Here is a 15495-nt window from a genome sequence, read left to right on the forward strand (position 1 = left end):
TACACTAAAAACTTCAATAGCTATGACCTTGAGGTCATAAAATTACTGATCAGGAGTAGAATTTTTTATGACACAGAAGTGAAGAGTATCGATTAAAAAAAATTTATAATGCAATATAAATGGACAAAATGGCCCACTTCAGTCCTCTGCATGGCCTGAAAACCCAGGAATGCTGTGTGCAAATCAATACAAATAATGTCTTAAAACATAAATTTCAATTCATTTATGAAATGCAGGCTACATTTTTTTTTTTCTCTTGGAGCTACCACAAAAAAGGGAAAAAAAAAAAAAAAAAAAAAAGCCACAGGGAATCATTCCTCTAATTTTCTGAAATTTACTGGGGCTTGCTGGTGTCTTTTGCATTTATAATTGTGGCAGAACGAGGCTGACTTTTGACTCCTGGGCCTCATCAGCTTCATGAACTCGAGGAGCTTGGTAAGAGCGCCCTTTGCTACAGCTAGGGCTGCAGCCATGGACTGGAGGTGGACCAGGTTCAGCCCTGCAAATAAGAACATTTACAAATAATTCTGTGAAGTGAAACACAAGCTCTGCACCCTCAGCCAAGCTCTCTGACTGAAATTGAATGTGATGGCACCGTACTCCGGGCTGGTGCCCCTAGGTTGCTCACCACTGGCCAGGCAGGTTAAAGCGTTTGCCCTGAGACTTAAAATTTCTCAGTTTTGTTTTGTTTTGTTTGTTTGTTTGTTTTTGGCAGCTGTTCCCTGAGGCCCAGAGCTGGCCCTTTAGGCTCAGTCACACACGGAGGGGCGCGAAGGCCTTTTCCCGCCCATGGCGCCCGCCGCCATTTTGTGTCTCTGTCCCCTCCCGGTCCCCTTCACCCTCCCGCCTTCTGTTTCCCTCTCAGCAGCCGGCGGGGCCGTGGTAAGAAAAATCTCTGGTGTCAGGCTTTGAGGGTGCCAGCTCACCTGCTGCCAGACACCGGTTTGGGATGGGATGGCATGGCATGGCCATGACTAAGGTTTCAATGGTTTTAGTTATTCTGGATTCTGTCTTCTCCTTTTCCTCAGAAGAGGGTCTGATCCTGGGTGGTGCTGAGCAGGTGCTAAGAGCAGGTTCCCTCCGCTGACCCCGGGAGCTTAGCTCGTGCCTCTGAGGATAAACGACCGGTACAACTGGATACTGTCCTTCCCTGTTTGGGGCCTGAAGCGCTTTAAATCTTTAATAGCCTCTCTAATTGTCCTTTGATCCATGTGTTCACAGTGCTGTTGTCTTTCACCTGATTCAGTCGTGGTGTGAGGTACATCATTTAACAATATTTAACTGAGACAAGGATATTGACGTGCCTTGGAGGGATAGTTGACTTTCCTACGTAAGTGAACATGCGTTCTTCCATGTAATGGGATGGCAGCAGGTTTGAGAGCCACAAGATTAAGTAGTTTTTATAAAGCAAATTTGGAGTATCTTTCTGTGAGAGATTAGTTTTAAATTCTCTTTTAGAGAAATCACTTTATATTCTCAGATAACTGCTTTATAGCCTGTCTACTTTTCTAGTGTATTCAACAGATCGTTATACCAATGACTAATGAAGTGTTTAACAGTTCTCACGCAGGGTGCCAGGTGTACAGGTAGCAAAAGCCATGCAAGATATTTGTTAAAGAGTTTGGAGTGGGTGTCCTCTGAAAACAACAGCAATTCTCCAATATTAAAGGTTATTAACGTTTGGATAACTCGATGGTTCCTTTTACAAAAAAAGTAAAATCTGACAACTGTTCGCTAAATATCAGCGATGTCTCTGAGCATAGCCATGGAACTGAAATCCTGAAATAATGAAAGGCGTTCAGAGAGGCTGACAAAACAGCCGTGGCGCAATTTTGGCATCAATGGAGGGGACATTGGTAGCTCACAGGAATGGGCCTGTGAGCCCACTGGCAGCCTGAAAATAATTGACTTGTTTTGTTTTTTTTTTTAAATAAATTCAAAACTTTTCCATTTTTGAAGAAGGGATGAACTCATGTTTTAAAGTAGTTTAATATTAAATCCAGAAATTCAACTAAGGTGATTTTCAATGCAGCACTTTTATTTCCTTCCATGTAAATGACCTTTCATATCCAAGCTGCCTTATTGAATTTGGTTGGATTTCCCAGACAGGAGAAGGAGAGTAAATATTTTTTCATGGCCTGTGCTAATGGAGTTATTTAATGCTTTACAGAAACAACAACTACCAACCAACCAAACATTTGTTTGGGAAGCACAGATAGCATAGTAAAACTCATGACTATTACATAGCCGAATACAAACAATGAAGAATTTTCTACTTTAGATGGCTTGAAATGCTTTTATTGAAGACATGCTATTTAGGTCAAAACATTTGTATTAAAAAATGCTTGTTGTTCTCCTTATGAATAGTTTTAAGTGATTTGTTTAGATCTTTTAAAAATCTAAATTCATTTTCTCAAATTACAGATAAATGGCTTATTACAGTTCAACACGGGACTTTGTTGCACTTTCAGATCTGCATCCAAATCTTGCTCGTCCTGTAAGTCTCAGTGCCATAGTACTTTTGTTCTCAAGTGAAATTGTATATGGCTGTATTACATTACTGCAGAATTATGTAATTGACATGTATTTAGATACTAATAGCATTAATATAATTGTTAGATATAAAGTACCTTACTTTCTTTGTGCATAAACCAGGAAAATGAAAATTGATGCTGTTGTTGTCCATAATATGTGGATACTACAACTACAGATATTGACTGGACAATTCAATGTCTGAAAGTATCAGAGGTTTCTTTGTAATGTTTTAAATGGATTCTGAATTAGTAAAGGCATGTACAGAGTCAGCATTATGTAGTCACAATACATCTGTAACCTACAATAGTCTTTCACAACAAGCTATGAACATAAGGCCTGGTCCTGCAGTCTTTACTTGTGTGCTCAATCCCACTAAGCTAAGTAAGGTAGTCCTTAATTATTCAAACAAAAATCTTATTGAATGGTATGGTCTTTTAACTGGATAAAAAGTCTCACAATTACACATCAAATGGTATTGTTTCTCTTTCTTTAGAACAAAAAGCAGGTTTTGTGCTTGTCAGGCTATTAAGGTGCAAAGAACTTTGCTTGTGGGAGTATGGGAGAGTAGGATGAACCAAAAAGTAAACTTAGCAAACAGCAGAGTTTTGTACTTAGTAGTTCCATGCAGATGTTGGATGCCCATGTGTGATCTTTTTGTTGTTGTTGTCCTGATACAAATGAGGACTATTATCACAGAAGTAAAGGCTGAACAAAAAGGTGTGCAGTGTAACTCAATGTTTTTCTCCTTTGGGTTTTAGATGATTGAATTAAAAATAGAAAGTCTGGGGACCCAGTTTTTCATTCTTTGGTATCCAAGATTGTTTTAATACAAGAGGGAGAAGGCTACATGGCTCTCTCTTAATTATTTCCCACCCATCACTCTCTATAGCCCACCAGTGATAACGTGTTTTTAAATGTTTGGTACTGCTGGGAGGTGGTGCCTGGAGAACAAAACAGAGAAGCTGCATTTCGAAATGGATGCTGCCAGCTGAGCTGCAGTGCCCTGCTACAGCTGCATCTCTCCACGTAGGGAAAAGTAGATGCATGCCTGCGGAGCTGTATCCCCCATAGAAGACCTGATGCATTGTGAGGAGCTGAAAACAAGTTTTCCTGTTGCCACAGCTTTTTGTTTAGAGGGGCACAGTTTACCACTTTTTTTTTTTTTTCCCATTTATTTTAAACATATGAAAGAGAAATCATGCTTTTTCCAACTTTTTATAAACTTCTGGTCTCCAGCAAAGTTAATCTGTCACTCACAGTTACTCACAATACAATGGTTCACTAACTCAGTTAAAAGCTTTTATTTTATAAATAAAACTAATTTTGAGTATTGCAATTAGCAAACATTAATAATAATAATAATAAAAATAATAAAAAATACCACAGCAACTTTCTTTACAATAACTCACCATTATCTGATGATAACCTCCTAAACACATACTGACCAGCCTAAAACAGCTGAGCTCTTGGCATTCAAAGTACCTAAATGTCATAATTTTTTACTTCGGAGTTTATTTTTTAAAAGTTAATTTTTTAAAAGTGAAAAAGACTTTTTTAAAAGTCTAAGAAGCTTGCAGTGTTGTAATGCTGTAGTCTCATGATTTGGTTGAGCAGTCTCAAGCAATGCTCTGCCAAAAAAGGCAGTGCAGCCCATTCCCTTGTGGCAGGCGTGTTTCACTCCTCCTCTTCTGGTGAAACTAACGCTTGTGTAGTTGCACAATAAACTCGATCAAGGAAATGATCTCTGAAAGTTTTTATACCCCCTTCTCCCCCCATAGTTTTCAGCCAGATCACTTCCTTCTGCCAGCTTGCTGTGCAGCCCTAGTACTAACATAAGAATGATGAATAAATTTGCAGCAGGGATAGTGGAGGTCTCTTTTGGAAACTGCAGTTTTACATCAGGATAGTTTATGTAAAAAGTCATCCTAAATGTCAGTTCTTCATGCCAGTGGTGAGATACAGGGTATGCTGTAGTTTGATTTAATTGATTTTTTTTTTAAAGAAGCAAAACTAAAAATAGAAAAAATCCTAATTCATTACATATTGTGGATAGATAGAAAATACCCTATGATAAAAAGATTGGAAGAACTAGAATGTTACACTATTTCCACATCCATCCTTCTAATGAGTTTATGTCCATCAGTGCAGGATAACACAGCTACCTTGCTCCATCTAGTGATTCAGAGTAAACTGGGAACATGAGACCTAATTTTTGAGCACGTACAGATATTGTACAGTTGTAGTGGAGCTGGTCAGGTTGTGCTGCTTTGTGAACAGATAGAAAATTCAGCATGTGTTGATTATTAAATTGCTAAACTGTCCCTTACTGATTGACTGCTGTGGTTCCCCTGCTGGAACAAGAGAGTCACAGAGTACTGCAAGTAAACTTGGACGTGTGTGATGTGGAAGAGATGTGGCACACTTCGTGTTTTGAAGTACCCTTGGGAACTTAAGGCAAATACGGTAATCTGCTGAGAAATGAGTGTATGATGCTTATTTATGAAAGTCAGAAGTCGAAGATAACCTCTGTAGCCTCAGAGCCTTGTCTTTCCACCTCTGTCTTTCTGCTGTGTTGCAGTGACAGTCACCCTTCCAGGCTTTGTTACCATACTGGCTTTCATTGCTTACCTCTTAAATTTCTGAACTAGCACTGCTGTGCTCTTCTCTCATGCTGAGGAGATTTTTTTTTTAATACCACATAGATACATATTATAATACATATTATATATTATTCTACATCAACAACAACATCACTGCCTACCTGAGGAGAGGATACTGTAAACAGACAAAATTATGAATGTTTTGGGTTGAACTTTTGTCCTCTCATTGTCTTTACAAACAGAAACAGATGTATTTCCTTTAATATTTTTAGTCACATTTTTTAAAGTAAAATTGTATGTTTATGTTTTAGTCCTTAGTTCATATGGTAATGTGGAATAAATAGATTAAAATGATTACCAGTCAGAAATATGTTTATTATCATCAGTAGAGTACAAGTCCATGAAATCTAATTCATCATATACATCTGTGTTTAATACTTGTATTCTATAATCTTTTTATTTTTTAGAATGTAATCGGTGTGGTTATTGGGAAAACAGATGTCAGAGGCTTTCCAGACAGAAAAAGTAGAGTCTTTTTTTTAACTGTTTTTACTTCATTTTCTTATGTGGTATAATTTGGCATGTATGACTGAAATCGATATTTAAATGATAAACAGACCTCTTAGTGTAAAGTGTATGGAATACAAATGAAAAAAAAATAATTGTGGGGGATGGGAAACAAGGAGAGAGCAGCATTAGTCTGGGTAAACCTTATCAGTTAGAATTCATTCTAAAAAATTCCAGCATGGAAGTATTTCAGCATCTGAAGAAGATGGTTACCATTTTGAACACGCTACTACTATAAATACTGTTGGAGTCAATTCTTCATATTCATGCTGTCTTAGAAATGTTAAGGAGATATCTTGAGTGAAATGAGTAATTTCTGGTCTGGGTAGCACCAAATTAATATTTCTCACGAAAAAAAATGGGAATAATACATTGTTAATACACTGTTAATTGGAAACTGAAATCATGTACCTGCAGATTAGAGACAACACAGTGCTAGGAAGCACCTCCGGCCACAATCGTTCCAGCTCTGTGTGAGGGGCTCAGTTATGCTGTTGGTACTGTCATCACTGAGCCTACTCAAGTGGTGAATTTTGGGGGGAAGTCATCCTCATGAGAAGCAATTCTCCATAGCTGAGAAATGGGGTGGTTCATGTGGATGCCTCCACAGAACTACAGCCAGGTTGCGCTTACTGTATGCAGATGGCTCTACAATTGTTACTGATAATTTGAAAATAACATGTTGCAGGCTGCTGTATGATCCATGGAAAGCTTGTTAATTAGCTGTGAGGGAAAAGGGAGCGCAGCGTTTCTGACTCTCACTGATACCCTCTTAATCATGAACTTCTATAGGGCTGGAAACCCTTTGTTTTATTCAGTTAGACCCCTTGGTACTATCTGAACTGTAATACTGCCTGTAATCTGCAGCTGTGTATGTCATCTCGGTCTTCTCATACATGGGCACAGCCGTCGAAAGACTGCCTTCCTACTAGAATATTTTTGCTAGTTCATACGCTCATTTATAACGTTGCCTGATGAGTTACCTTTGTTAATGTGTTTCGGTAGGATGACTGCTTTGAATGCTGTACTGTACAGTTCTTTAATTTGTAAGCTTATATGGTGCTGCCTAAAGTTAAGTGATACGCGTATGTGGATAGCATGGTACGGGTACAGTTTATGTAGGAATTGTAGCCGTCCCCATTCATGAACACCAATGTGTTTACCAAAAAGTCTGCTGACCTCTAGTGGTATTCACCAGATTGCGGATGTCAATTCTTCATGACAAAATCTAGCCAAACCTTCTAATACAGATTTTATACGTATGTTCCAGATTGAAACTAAGGTGTGCAACTGAATGCTAATAATACTGTTTGGTTTTGCAGACATTGGGTCTGAAAGATACACCTTCGGTTTCACTATTCGTGATTCACCAGCTTATTTTATCAATGTTAGTTCTTGGGGCAGAGAAGAATATATTAGATCGCTTTCAGAAAGCTTTAGAGTTGGTGACTGTGGTAAGTTGGAATTTTTTTCTTAACGTCTCTGTTTGAATGTGGATTTTTTTTTTCCCCAGTAATTCAGTGTTACGTGTTTGTGGTTTTACTATATTTTTCTCTGAGGGCTTGGAAAACAGTCTAATTGGAAACAAATTGTTCAGTTAAGTATAAAGAGGAAGGGAATAAAATATCTAGAATTTAAATCCAAAACCAGTAAATATGTAAACAAAGAGACCAGATAGAAATCCACTGAATGCAGCCACCCAGAACTTACCTATAGTTGAGTGGGTCTAAACTCTTACATTACATTCAGTTCTTACAAATTATGAAAAATAAACTCTGTAAAGTAGTTCAGTATTGTTTTTTGTTGTTGTTTTCATTACTTAGAGGTATTACTGTGATTGTCCATTAAAAACACAACAGCAACCTATTTATTTACAGTCTGTGCTTGTATATTAAGTTAATAAAAAAACCTCTGCTGCCCACGATTGCTATATCAGAATGTTTGGATGAAACTCGTGAAAAGTATGCACACAAGAACACTTAGTCATTTTATTTCCATTAAATGTCTTGAGGACTCCTTTGGGACTTTGGCTATAATGTGAGCTGTCTGGACAGACACTGTTTTCAGTATGAAAGTATTTAACAGTAGTTGTACCACATATCTGTTATTTTCCATATCAAACCTGGGAAGCAACCATTTTAAAAGCTACTTCTCTTTGTATGTATCTGTTTGCAGTTTTTTAACATAACTTGTCAATGTTTTATTGCAGTTACAATTGAAAATCCTTTAGTCCAGTCAAAGGAAGGAGAAAGGGAAGAAAAATTCAACCCTGTAACTCCTAGGTAAATTTAAAGTGTAGACTGGTAGATCTTTCCAGTAAGATCACAGTTAATAATTTCTTTAATTGCCAGCTGATTGCAGCAGCATACGACTAGTAGAAGTTTTATGGTCTTGCTTACTCTTCATCTCTTAAGCTTTGTAGCAAGTGTATATCCATAGCAGTTACACCCACTACTTACTTTCTGGCTAAAAAGAAAGAAGTAATAGAACAAATGTCAGGTAGAATCTTCACTGGGGAAAAGAGCTGTAGACTGCATTTCTGTAAAATATTTTTATCCAGAATATATTGATTATACCTTATTTCAATTGGCTAACAGTGCGTTTTAAACATTACTAAACTCCTTGGGCTATTTCTTTTGAAAACCTCCTATCAAATCCAGTCTGACTGTAGTAGTCTTACTATGTCACAATGCCAAAACCTCTCAATTACCTAGATTACAGACATTTCAGAATTTATTTTTAGTTATTGTTAAGAGCTGAGAGGCTTAGAAATATGTATTCTGCATTGCTAGCTGGCTTTTCAATTCTAAGTAAATATTAAGTACACAATAATAAATCTTCCATAAGAGGAAAGCTCTAAAATTATATTTAAAAATTACTGAAAAGTTGGAATTTATATATATCATTTGAGAAAACAAAGGAGAAAATCAGCAATTATTTTCCCATGTGAATTAACGTTTTAGACTGTTGATTAAGTGAAATGTGACTTGGTTTTGTTCTGTGCTTACTATCTAGTTGCTACAAATTACTGCTCAGTGAAAATCATTCAGTGGTGAAAACTTCTTCATGTTACGAAATGGACATCAAATTACTTTCTCTGTTGCATCTGCCTGTCAAGGACCCTCAGGATTATTATTCACTGGGTGATATCGTTGCAAATGGACAAAGCCTTGATGGAAGAATCCTTAATGTGCTTGCAGCTGTAATGTCAGTAAGTTAAGGTGCCACGGTGTTTTTCTACTTAGCATGGCTATCTTAATTGACTTAAGCATGAATATTGATTTTGGGACTCAGTGACCAGGAATCAGTGTTGATTGTTTAGGTTGGCAGTCATTTCAACTGTGTTGAAGTACAATCTACTTAAAGTTTTCATCTACAACACGAGGGAGAAAATTAAGGGAATGGAAATGTCCTACAGAAGTTGCCTTTTTGAAATCATACATGTGCAAGCAGTAGATAATTTGCAAATATGCAAAACATGGATTTTCATAAAAGTGTCGTCTCTTTCTTTCTAAAGGTTGGGGAGCCAAAGTATTTTATGACTTCAGACAAAAGAAAAGGTCAGAGATGTGAAGTGAAGCTGTATGATGAAACAGAGATGTCTTTTCCAATAGTATGGTAAAATGTTTTAATTTACTAAAATACACACATTCATACAAGAGTAGATAAAGAATGCATACTCTTTACAGTAGTCTTAAATGTGGTATTTGTGTAGCAATTGTGATGAGGCAGCAACATATATTAAACAGAGATAGTAGAGTAACCTTACATGTATTGTCTAGTTGTATGATGTACTGACAAACTGCTAGCTCACAGATGCCAAAATGAAACTTAATTCCAAATAATTACATTTTTTATTCAGAAATTAGAACTAATTCAGGAAGTGGGATTTAAAAAGAGGTACAAGGGCAGTTCATTTCTTCCACAAACTAGTGGCGGGGGGAAGAGGAGTATGCTTCATTTTTAAAGCCGAGAAGAATTAAGAAGTGGAGTGGAGATAGGTGGTGTTTTTTTTTTTTTCCTTTTTTTTTTGTTTTGTTTAAAATATCACAGAAATATTTTGATACTATTTGGCCATATTTTCAAACTGTATCCCATTTACAAACACGACAATGTCCATACAATTTATGCATGTGATATTTGTTTACACGGGAGCATTTGCATTTTGCCCATAGTTTTTTTCAATAAACTCATGGCTTATCTACATGCAAGGGTATGTGGGTATTCGTTTGCACTCAGTTTGCTGTCCCTTGGTTAAAATGACCTTTGTTCCCTAGGTAAAAGTAGCAAGGTAGCAGCATTGCATTCTGTGTCTGAGTTGGAAATTGTATTGTCAGTCAGCGTAGTGTTTAGCAGAGTGTTTGTATGCTCGTGAACACTAGTAATTATCTATGGTGTGCAGTTTTCTAGCCCTTGAGCTGCCACCAGTGTTAATTTGCAGTGGCAACAGCTCTGTTATTCTTGTTCTAGTGCTGGTGTGTGTAGTGATACAGAGCTGTGTGCTTTAGCAGTCCTCAGGAGAGACTAGGTGGAGTTCCTGTGATTATCTTAAATAGTGCCTTTTGCTCTTTCACAGAGTTATAGGTAGAGTCAAAGATTTGAGGAAATCCTTGAGCAACAGCATTATAGTGAAGATATTTCAGAGGCCATCAGTGAACAGGTGGCTGAGCAATACTAGATGAAAAGTAAATATCTGAAACCTTTTTGTGGGGATTGAGAAAAACAGAACAGAGCTGTGCTTCGGCAGTATTCTTGCCATCCAAACTTAAGAGGAACTGCTTGAGATTTTATCAAGCATTTTCATTTTTGAGCCATAGCACTGACCTCACTCCAGGCTTATCCACAGTTTACAAGGGTTCCAGTGTTGGAAAGCTGGCTGAACATCTGGCCTAGTGATGTGAGCAATTGGCTTGTTCCCACAGAAAAGGCTCAGATGATAAGCAGCTACTTTCTTTCTGATTTGCTTTGATTAGAAATTACTTGTCAAAACTTTGAAATACATATAGGATTTTTCCAAGTGTGTGTGACATTTAATCATTTTGAACAGCCTAATAGCCCTTTTATTTTATTCTGTTTGGCATGGGATAATATAGGGACAGTATTGGATCATTCTTAAATCATCCTACTGGCTGTGAACTAGATGCACGTGGATATATGCAGTATTTCATTTGCATGTGCAAGTAATAAGCGAATTGTTCTCTTTGATCAGTTTAATTATAACTGTATTATTTGTTTTGTACTTAACAGTTCTAGTGCTTTTTCAGAAATGTTTTGACCCACTATTTTCTCTTGATTTAGTTGGGATAATGAGTCTATCCAGCTTGCACAAAGTTGGATCCCACGAAAAACAGGTATAATGTTCTTGTTTTGATGTTTTTACTGTAGTTCTTAATGTGATGCATATTCTAAAGTAACAGATTTTTTATTTCGTGCCCAGTAATATTTGCAGCAGATGTGAGAATAAATTTTGACAAATTTAGGAACTGTATGACTGCAACTGTGATATCAAAGACCATTATTACAACTAATCCAGGTAAGAGCTATTGACATATTGCTTTGGTATTAGTAATCATTGTAGACTAGAAAGCATGAATGAATCCATTGGAGACCTGATTTCTTCTACAAGCTTGCCTCAGAAAGCTCCCTGCTTCTTGTCTGTTACATAGTGACCAAGTTTTTGGCTTCCATTTCATATACATATAAATAATATAATAATATATATATATAAAATCTAAGCAGCCTTCATATATTCCATGTATGACTAATGGTAAAAGAAAAAAAAAACAAAACAAAACAAAACAGAAAAGCATCCCTTGGCTAAATCTAAGAGACATGATAGTGCTACCAGAATTTAAGAAGTTACAGAATATATTTGTTATTTTTGCATATTACATATATTTGTAACTTAAATATATATATATTTTTAAGAAACTGCTGAAGCAAGTGTTCTCTTCAGCTTCATAAAAGAGAGTGCACAATCAGGAGCTTTGCATGATAAAATGGAGGAGCAATCAAAAGAATCCATTAACTGTAAGTTAAAACACTGAACTAGATACTGTAGTTTCGCAGTGCAGTTGAAATTTCAAGTTCTTTGTGTAGCCTGCCTGAGTACTTCAAGTTTGGATGTTACTGAGCTATCCCTTATGTTACTACTTATGTATCTTCAGGCATGGTGACTATGTGGGCTTGTGTACTGACATGTTCTTTTCTGGCTTTAATAAGTAAGAAAAGATGGAGAGGGAAAGTTTTGATCAACTTTTGATCAACTTGTTTTGGGTTGATACAAAGATTAAGATTTTCCTGATTTTTCTTTTAGTTTTTTTTTTTCCCCTTTAATTATAACCTTGCTGCAAAAGGTGTGCGGGGCTTTTCTGATGCTTTAGATTAAATCCTCTGTTCTTCACTACCTTGAGGTCCTTTTCTTCTGTTGTTGATCTTCTGTGTTGTTTGTTTCTCAGACACCAAACATGTCTTTTAAATTTTTAGTGGAGACTATAGTTAACGTTTATACTGTGAAGCAGCTGAAAGAAAAAGCTTTACAGAGTGATGGGAAACTTGAACCAGTCTTTGGCATTATTTATGGCTACATTTCTACATTGGACATTGATGATAATGTATCTAAAGTTATTCGGAACAGATGGTAAGCAACTGTTTCTTTTAAGTTTGTATTTAAAAGTGTTTATCCTGCTACCCCTGGCCCAAATTAGAACAATATTTAGTCTAGTTCTGGACAAGAAGTAAAACTGCTTTGGAGGAGGACATGAATTTCTGTTGCGTAGACTTTTCAGCATTAGCAAGAAAGAGGAGCTGGCTTTATGAAGGACTTTCTGGTCCTAGAGAAAAGAGGCCATTTCTTCTTGGATGGACTGAGTGCAGAAGATTAATTTTTTTTTAAGAGTCTCTTGGGAAATCTGTCTAAAGAACAGGCTCAAGCAGGGAGGAATTACATACATGCTTTAATTATCTTTGTGTTTCAGTTCAATATGCCGTTTTGTGGTGAATGAAATGTCAAACACATGCACTTTCTGTGGTGACATCTCTTCAAATTCAGAGTCAACTTTTGCAAGCTTTGACATCCTCGTTAATCTGACAGACCATACAGGCACTCTTAACTCTTGTTACCTGTCTGACTGCGTAGCTGAGGAAACATTAGGCTGCACTGTAAGTAGAAACAAATGAGGTTGTTCTTATTTGATCTGAGCTGTGAAGCCTGATGAAAATTGCAAATTCATCTGACTGTTCTTCATATATACATATGTTCTTCATTTATATATGTGTGTGTATGTATATACATACAGTGGTTAAGCTGTGTACATATGGATATGTATCTATACTTAGATATATATACATACATGTGTTTTTTTTTAAAAGTCAAAACTTAGAAGTCATTGACTCCTAATAAGAAGAGACGTTAAATGTAAGAGTGAATACCCTATTCAGAATACCACTTTATCTAAATTAATTTACGCTTTTCTGAGAACACGATTGGAATTCCCTAACTTTGATTCTCAAAAACCCTGTAATTTATTGTGATTAATCTGACTGTCTAGGCATGTGTATCACAGCAAACACTATGTTAAAAGAGAAAAAATACAGCTTAAAATTAATCATCATTTTGTTGTGATGTTACAGTTATATGCTGAAGTAGCGTTCATTGATGTCATGTTATTAACAGGTTCATGAGTTCCTCACCCTAACAGAAGAGAAGAAGACTGCGTTGAAATGGCAACTTCTTCTGGAGCGAAGCAAGATTTATTTTAAAGTTGGTATTTAATATTAATTTCAAAAAGTGGCTGTTTCCCGTTAGGTAGTGTATGTCAGTTCTGCTGACCTTTTCAAAATAAGAATTGGTTTTTGTACATAGAGTATTCCAAGTAAGTAGTTTTTGTCATAATTTCAGCATCGGATGATGTCTCTTCAGGAAGAAATGTACGTTATTATTATTTATTTCATGCTTTATACTGGACTGGACTCCTTTTTTTCATAGAACTGCCTGTTTTAGGACAACTCTAAATTAACTTCCTGTTTATAAAGTTATCCTTCTTAGCAAAACTGTTCTTACTCTTCCTTCTCCTCCACCATCTGCTTCTATTTCCAGGAAATAATGAAAGTGTTTTACTTCAATAGTAAGAGGTATATAACATAAAATCTGTGTATTCACGTTTAAAATAAAGTAAAATACGTATAAGTAAATCTGTCAATTAAATATGCTGTGTGATATTTGAAAATAATATATATCAAAATACTATAAATCAGATTAAAAAAAAAAAAGAAAAAAACAACAACAAAGACCTTGAATTATTTTTACAGATCACTTTGTCACCCAGTTGGAGAACTGGTCTGAAGGTGAATATACTTTCATGCAAACTGGCAGACCCTACAGAGGCAAGTCAGAGCTTGTTGGGAAAAAGAAAGAGATGAAACCATGTGGACTGATAACAGCTGGGAAAAGACCATTTCCTCACTATGTTATTAGAGGTAGAAGGTTGTTGTTGTATTTTGCTAAGTATGTTCTGATGGTAGAGAAGGAATATGCATTACTAATTGTTTTAAGTGGTCTTCTGTGGTGATATTTTTTTCGAGTGTTTGTACTTTGAAAAGTAGACTAAGTCCTTGGCCTAAGAAAAGTTAGTTCTGGTGAATTCATCCCTTTGGGGGTGGGAAGTAGAAGCTTTCTTCACTCAGTTCAGAAAACACTTGAAAAAAACCAGAAATAACAATCATACAAGACAAATCTCTTGAGCTTTGTTTAACTGCTATGCTACTTTTGTGTTACTTCCGTGTTGTTCCAATAAATAAAAAAAGTATATCCCCTTTCAAGTATTGTCTGTGTTTGTGGTGTACATTGTTAAGTCCAAACACGGAACTTTTGGCAACTGAGGTGAGTTGGAAATAGACAAGATTTTTATAAGGCTGCTTTTCTTCAGGACAGGCTAAGTTTTATTAGAACAGACTAATAATTACCAGGGACCCCTGACAATCAACAAATCAAGTTAAGACTGTAGGTGGCAGAAAAGAGAGTGATTCTTCTTCCCCAGCACAGTAGTTTTTAGCTGAACATAAAGAACCCAGGTATGTACATTTTGCCTTTCTCCAGGTATTTTTTTTTGTCTAAACAACATGGCAGAAAGGAAGCGATGGCAGAAACAGTGAATTTTGACAATCACTACACTCACATTGTACCTTTGCACTTTTGTGAGTCAGAACAAAGGTTTAAATGTACAAATATCGCATGTGTTGGGTCACTGCATCTCTGCTATTGCAGCAATAAACAACTGCAGACTATTAGCTGTTACATCTGGAAAGTGTTGAATGCTTCCAATAATTTTAATCACAACTCAGCTCTGCAATCGATACACAGTGTTTAAGACCAAATTACAAATAGTGCATTGTTGCTGTTGCCATAGACAGTAATGTTTTACAGGCACAAAGGAAAGGAAACAGTAAAGAGAGTGAGTTTCATCCTTCTTCCGTCAGAATTATTCACCCTAACTTCCCTGTTCAGACCAGCTCAGTTTGCTCACTTTGCTGTTTGGCCCAGCTTTTCATTGACTTGCAACAAATTCAGAGCACAGCGTTCCCACTGACTCAAGGAACATTTTGATTTCTACAAGGCAGAGGCTGGTTTTGTTCAGAAGCAATAGCTGAATGTTTATTTCAATTGGCCTTGATTCCTTAAGCGTTGTTTATGTAAAATCTGAATTATGTTCACAGCATTTAGTTATTATAAGGTCTCATCATATAAAAAATTTTTACACACGCTTTAAGCCATTGGCTGATGTTAAAATGCAGA

General features: G+C 36.5%; 1 protein-coding gene across 5 annotated transcripts; it reads left to right on the forward strand.

Annotated features, from left to right (window-relative positions):
- Window positions 1–715: 715 nt before the first annotated feature.
- MEIOB (meiosis specific with OB-fold) lies at window positions 716–14692 on the forward strand. Of its 5 annotated transcripts, none has more exons than XM_048060963.2 (16): window positions 716–882; window positions 1222–1330; window positions 1560–1669; window positions 2425–2497; window positions 5603–5660; window positions 7025–7156; window positions 7912–7984; window positions 8718–8913; window positions 9220–9320; window positions 11001–11053; window positions 11140–11235; window positions 11631–11732; window positions 12189–12342; window positions 12680–12863; window positions 13378–13464; window positions 14013–14688. In XM_048060963.2, the coding sequence occupies exons 4-16, from the start codon at window positions 2429–2431 to the stop codon at window positions 14121–14123; spliced, it is 1416 nt and encodes a 471-aa protein (XP_047916920.2). In that variant the 5' UTR covers window positions 716–882; window positions 1222–1330; window positions 1560–1669; window positions 2425–2428; the 3' UTR covers window positions 14124–14688. The 5 variants fall into 5 exon arrangements, with proteins under 5 accessions (XP_047916920.2, XP_066833645.1, XP_066833644.1 ...); XM_066977543.1 differs by lacking the exon at window positions 716–882 and adding an exon at window positions 1003–1127; XM_066977544.1 differs by lacking the exon at window positions 1560–1669.
- The last annotated feature ends 803 nt before the right edge of the window (window positions 14693–15495 follow it).

The sequence above is a fragment of the Anser cygnoides genome, chromosome 15, assembly GCF_040182565.1.
Source record: "Anser cygnoides isolate HZ-2024a breed goose chromosome 15, Taihu_goose_T2T_genome, whole genome shotgun sequence".
In the NCBI taxonomy this organism is placed as follows: domain Eukaryota; kingdom Metazoa; phylum Chordata; class Aves; order Anseriformes; family Anatidae; genus Anser; species Anser cygnoides.

Coding starts and splice junctions, on each gene's coding strand:
- MEIOB (XM_048060963.2), top strand. CDS start 2,429: ATGGCTTATTACAGTTCAACACGGGACTTTGTTGCACTTTCAGATCTG. Junction 2,498..5,602: donor ATCCAAATCTTGCTCGTCCT/GTAAGTCTCAGT, acceptor TTTATTTTTTAG/AATGTAATCGGTGTGGTTAT. Junction 5,661..7,024: donor AGGCTTTCCAGACAGAAAAA/GTAGAGTCTTTT, acceptor TTGGTTTTGCAG/ACATTGGGTCTGAAAGATAC.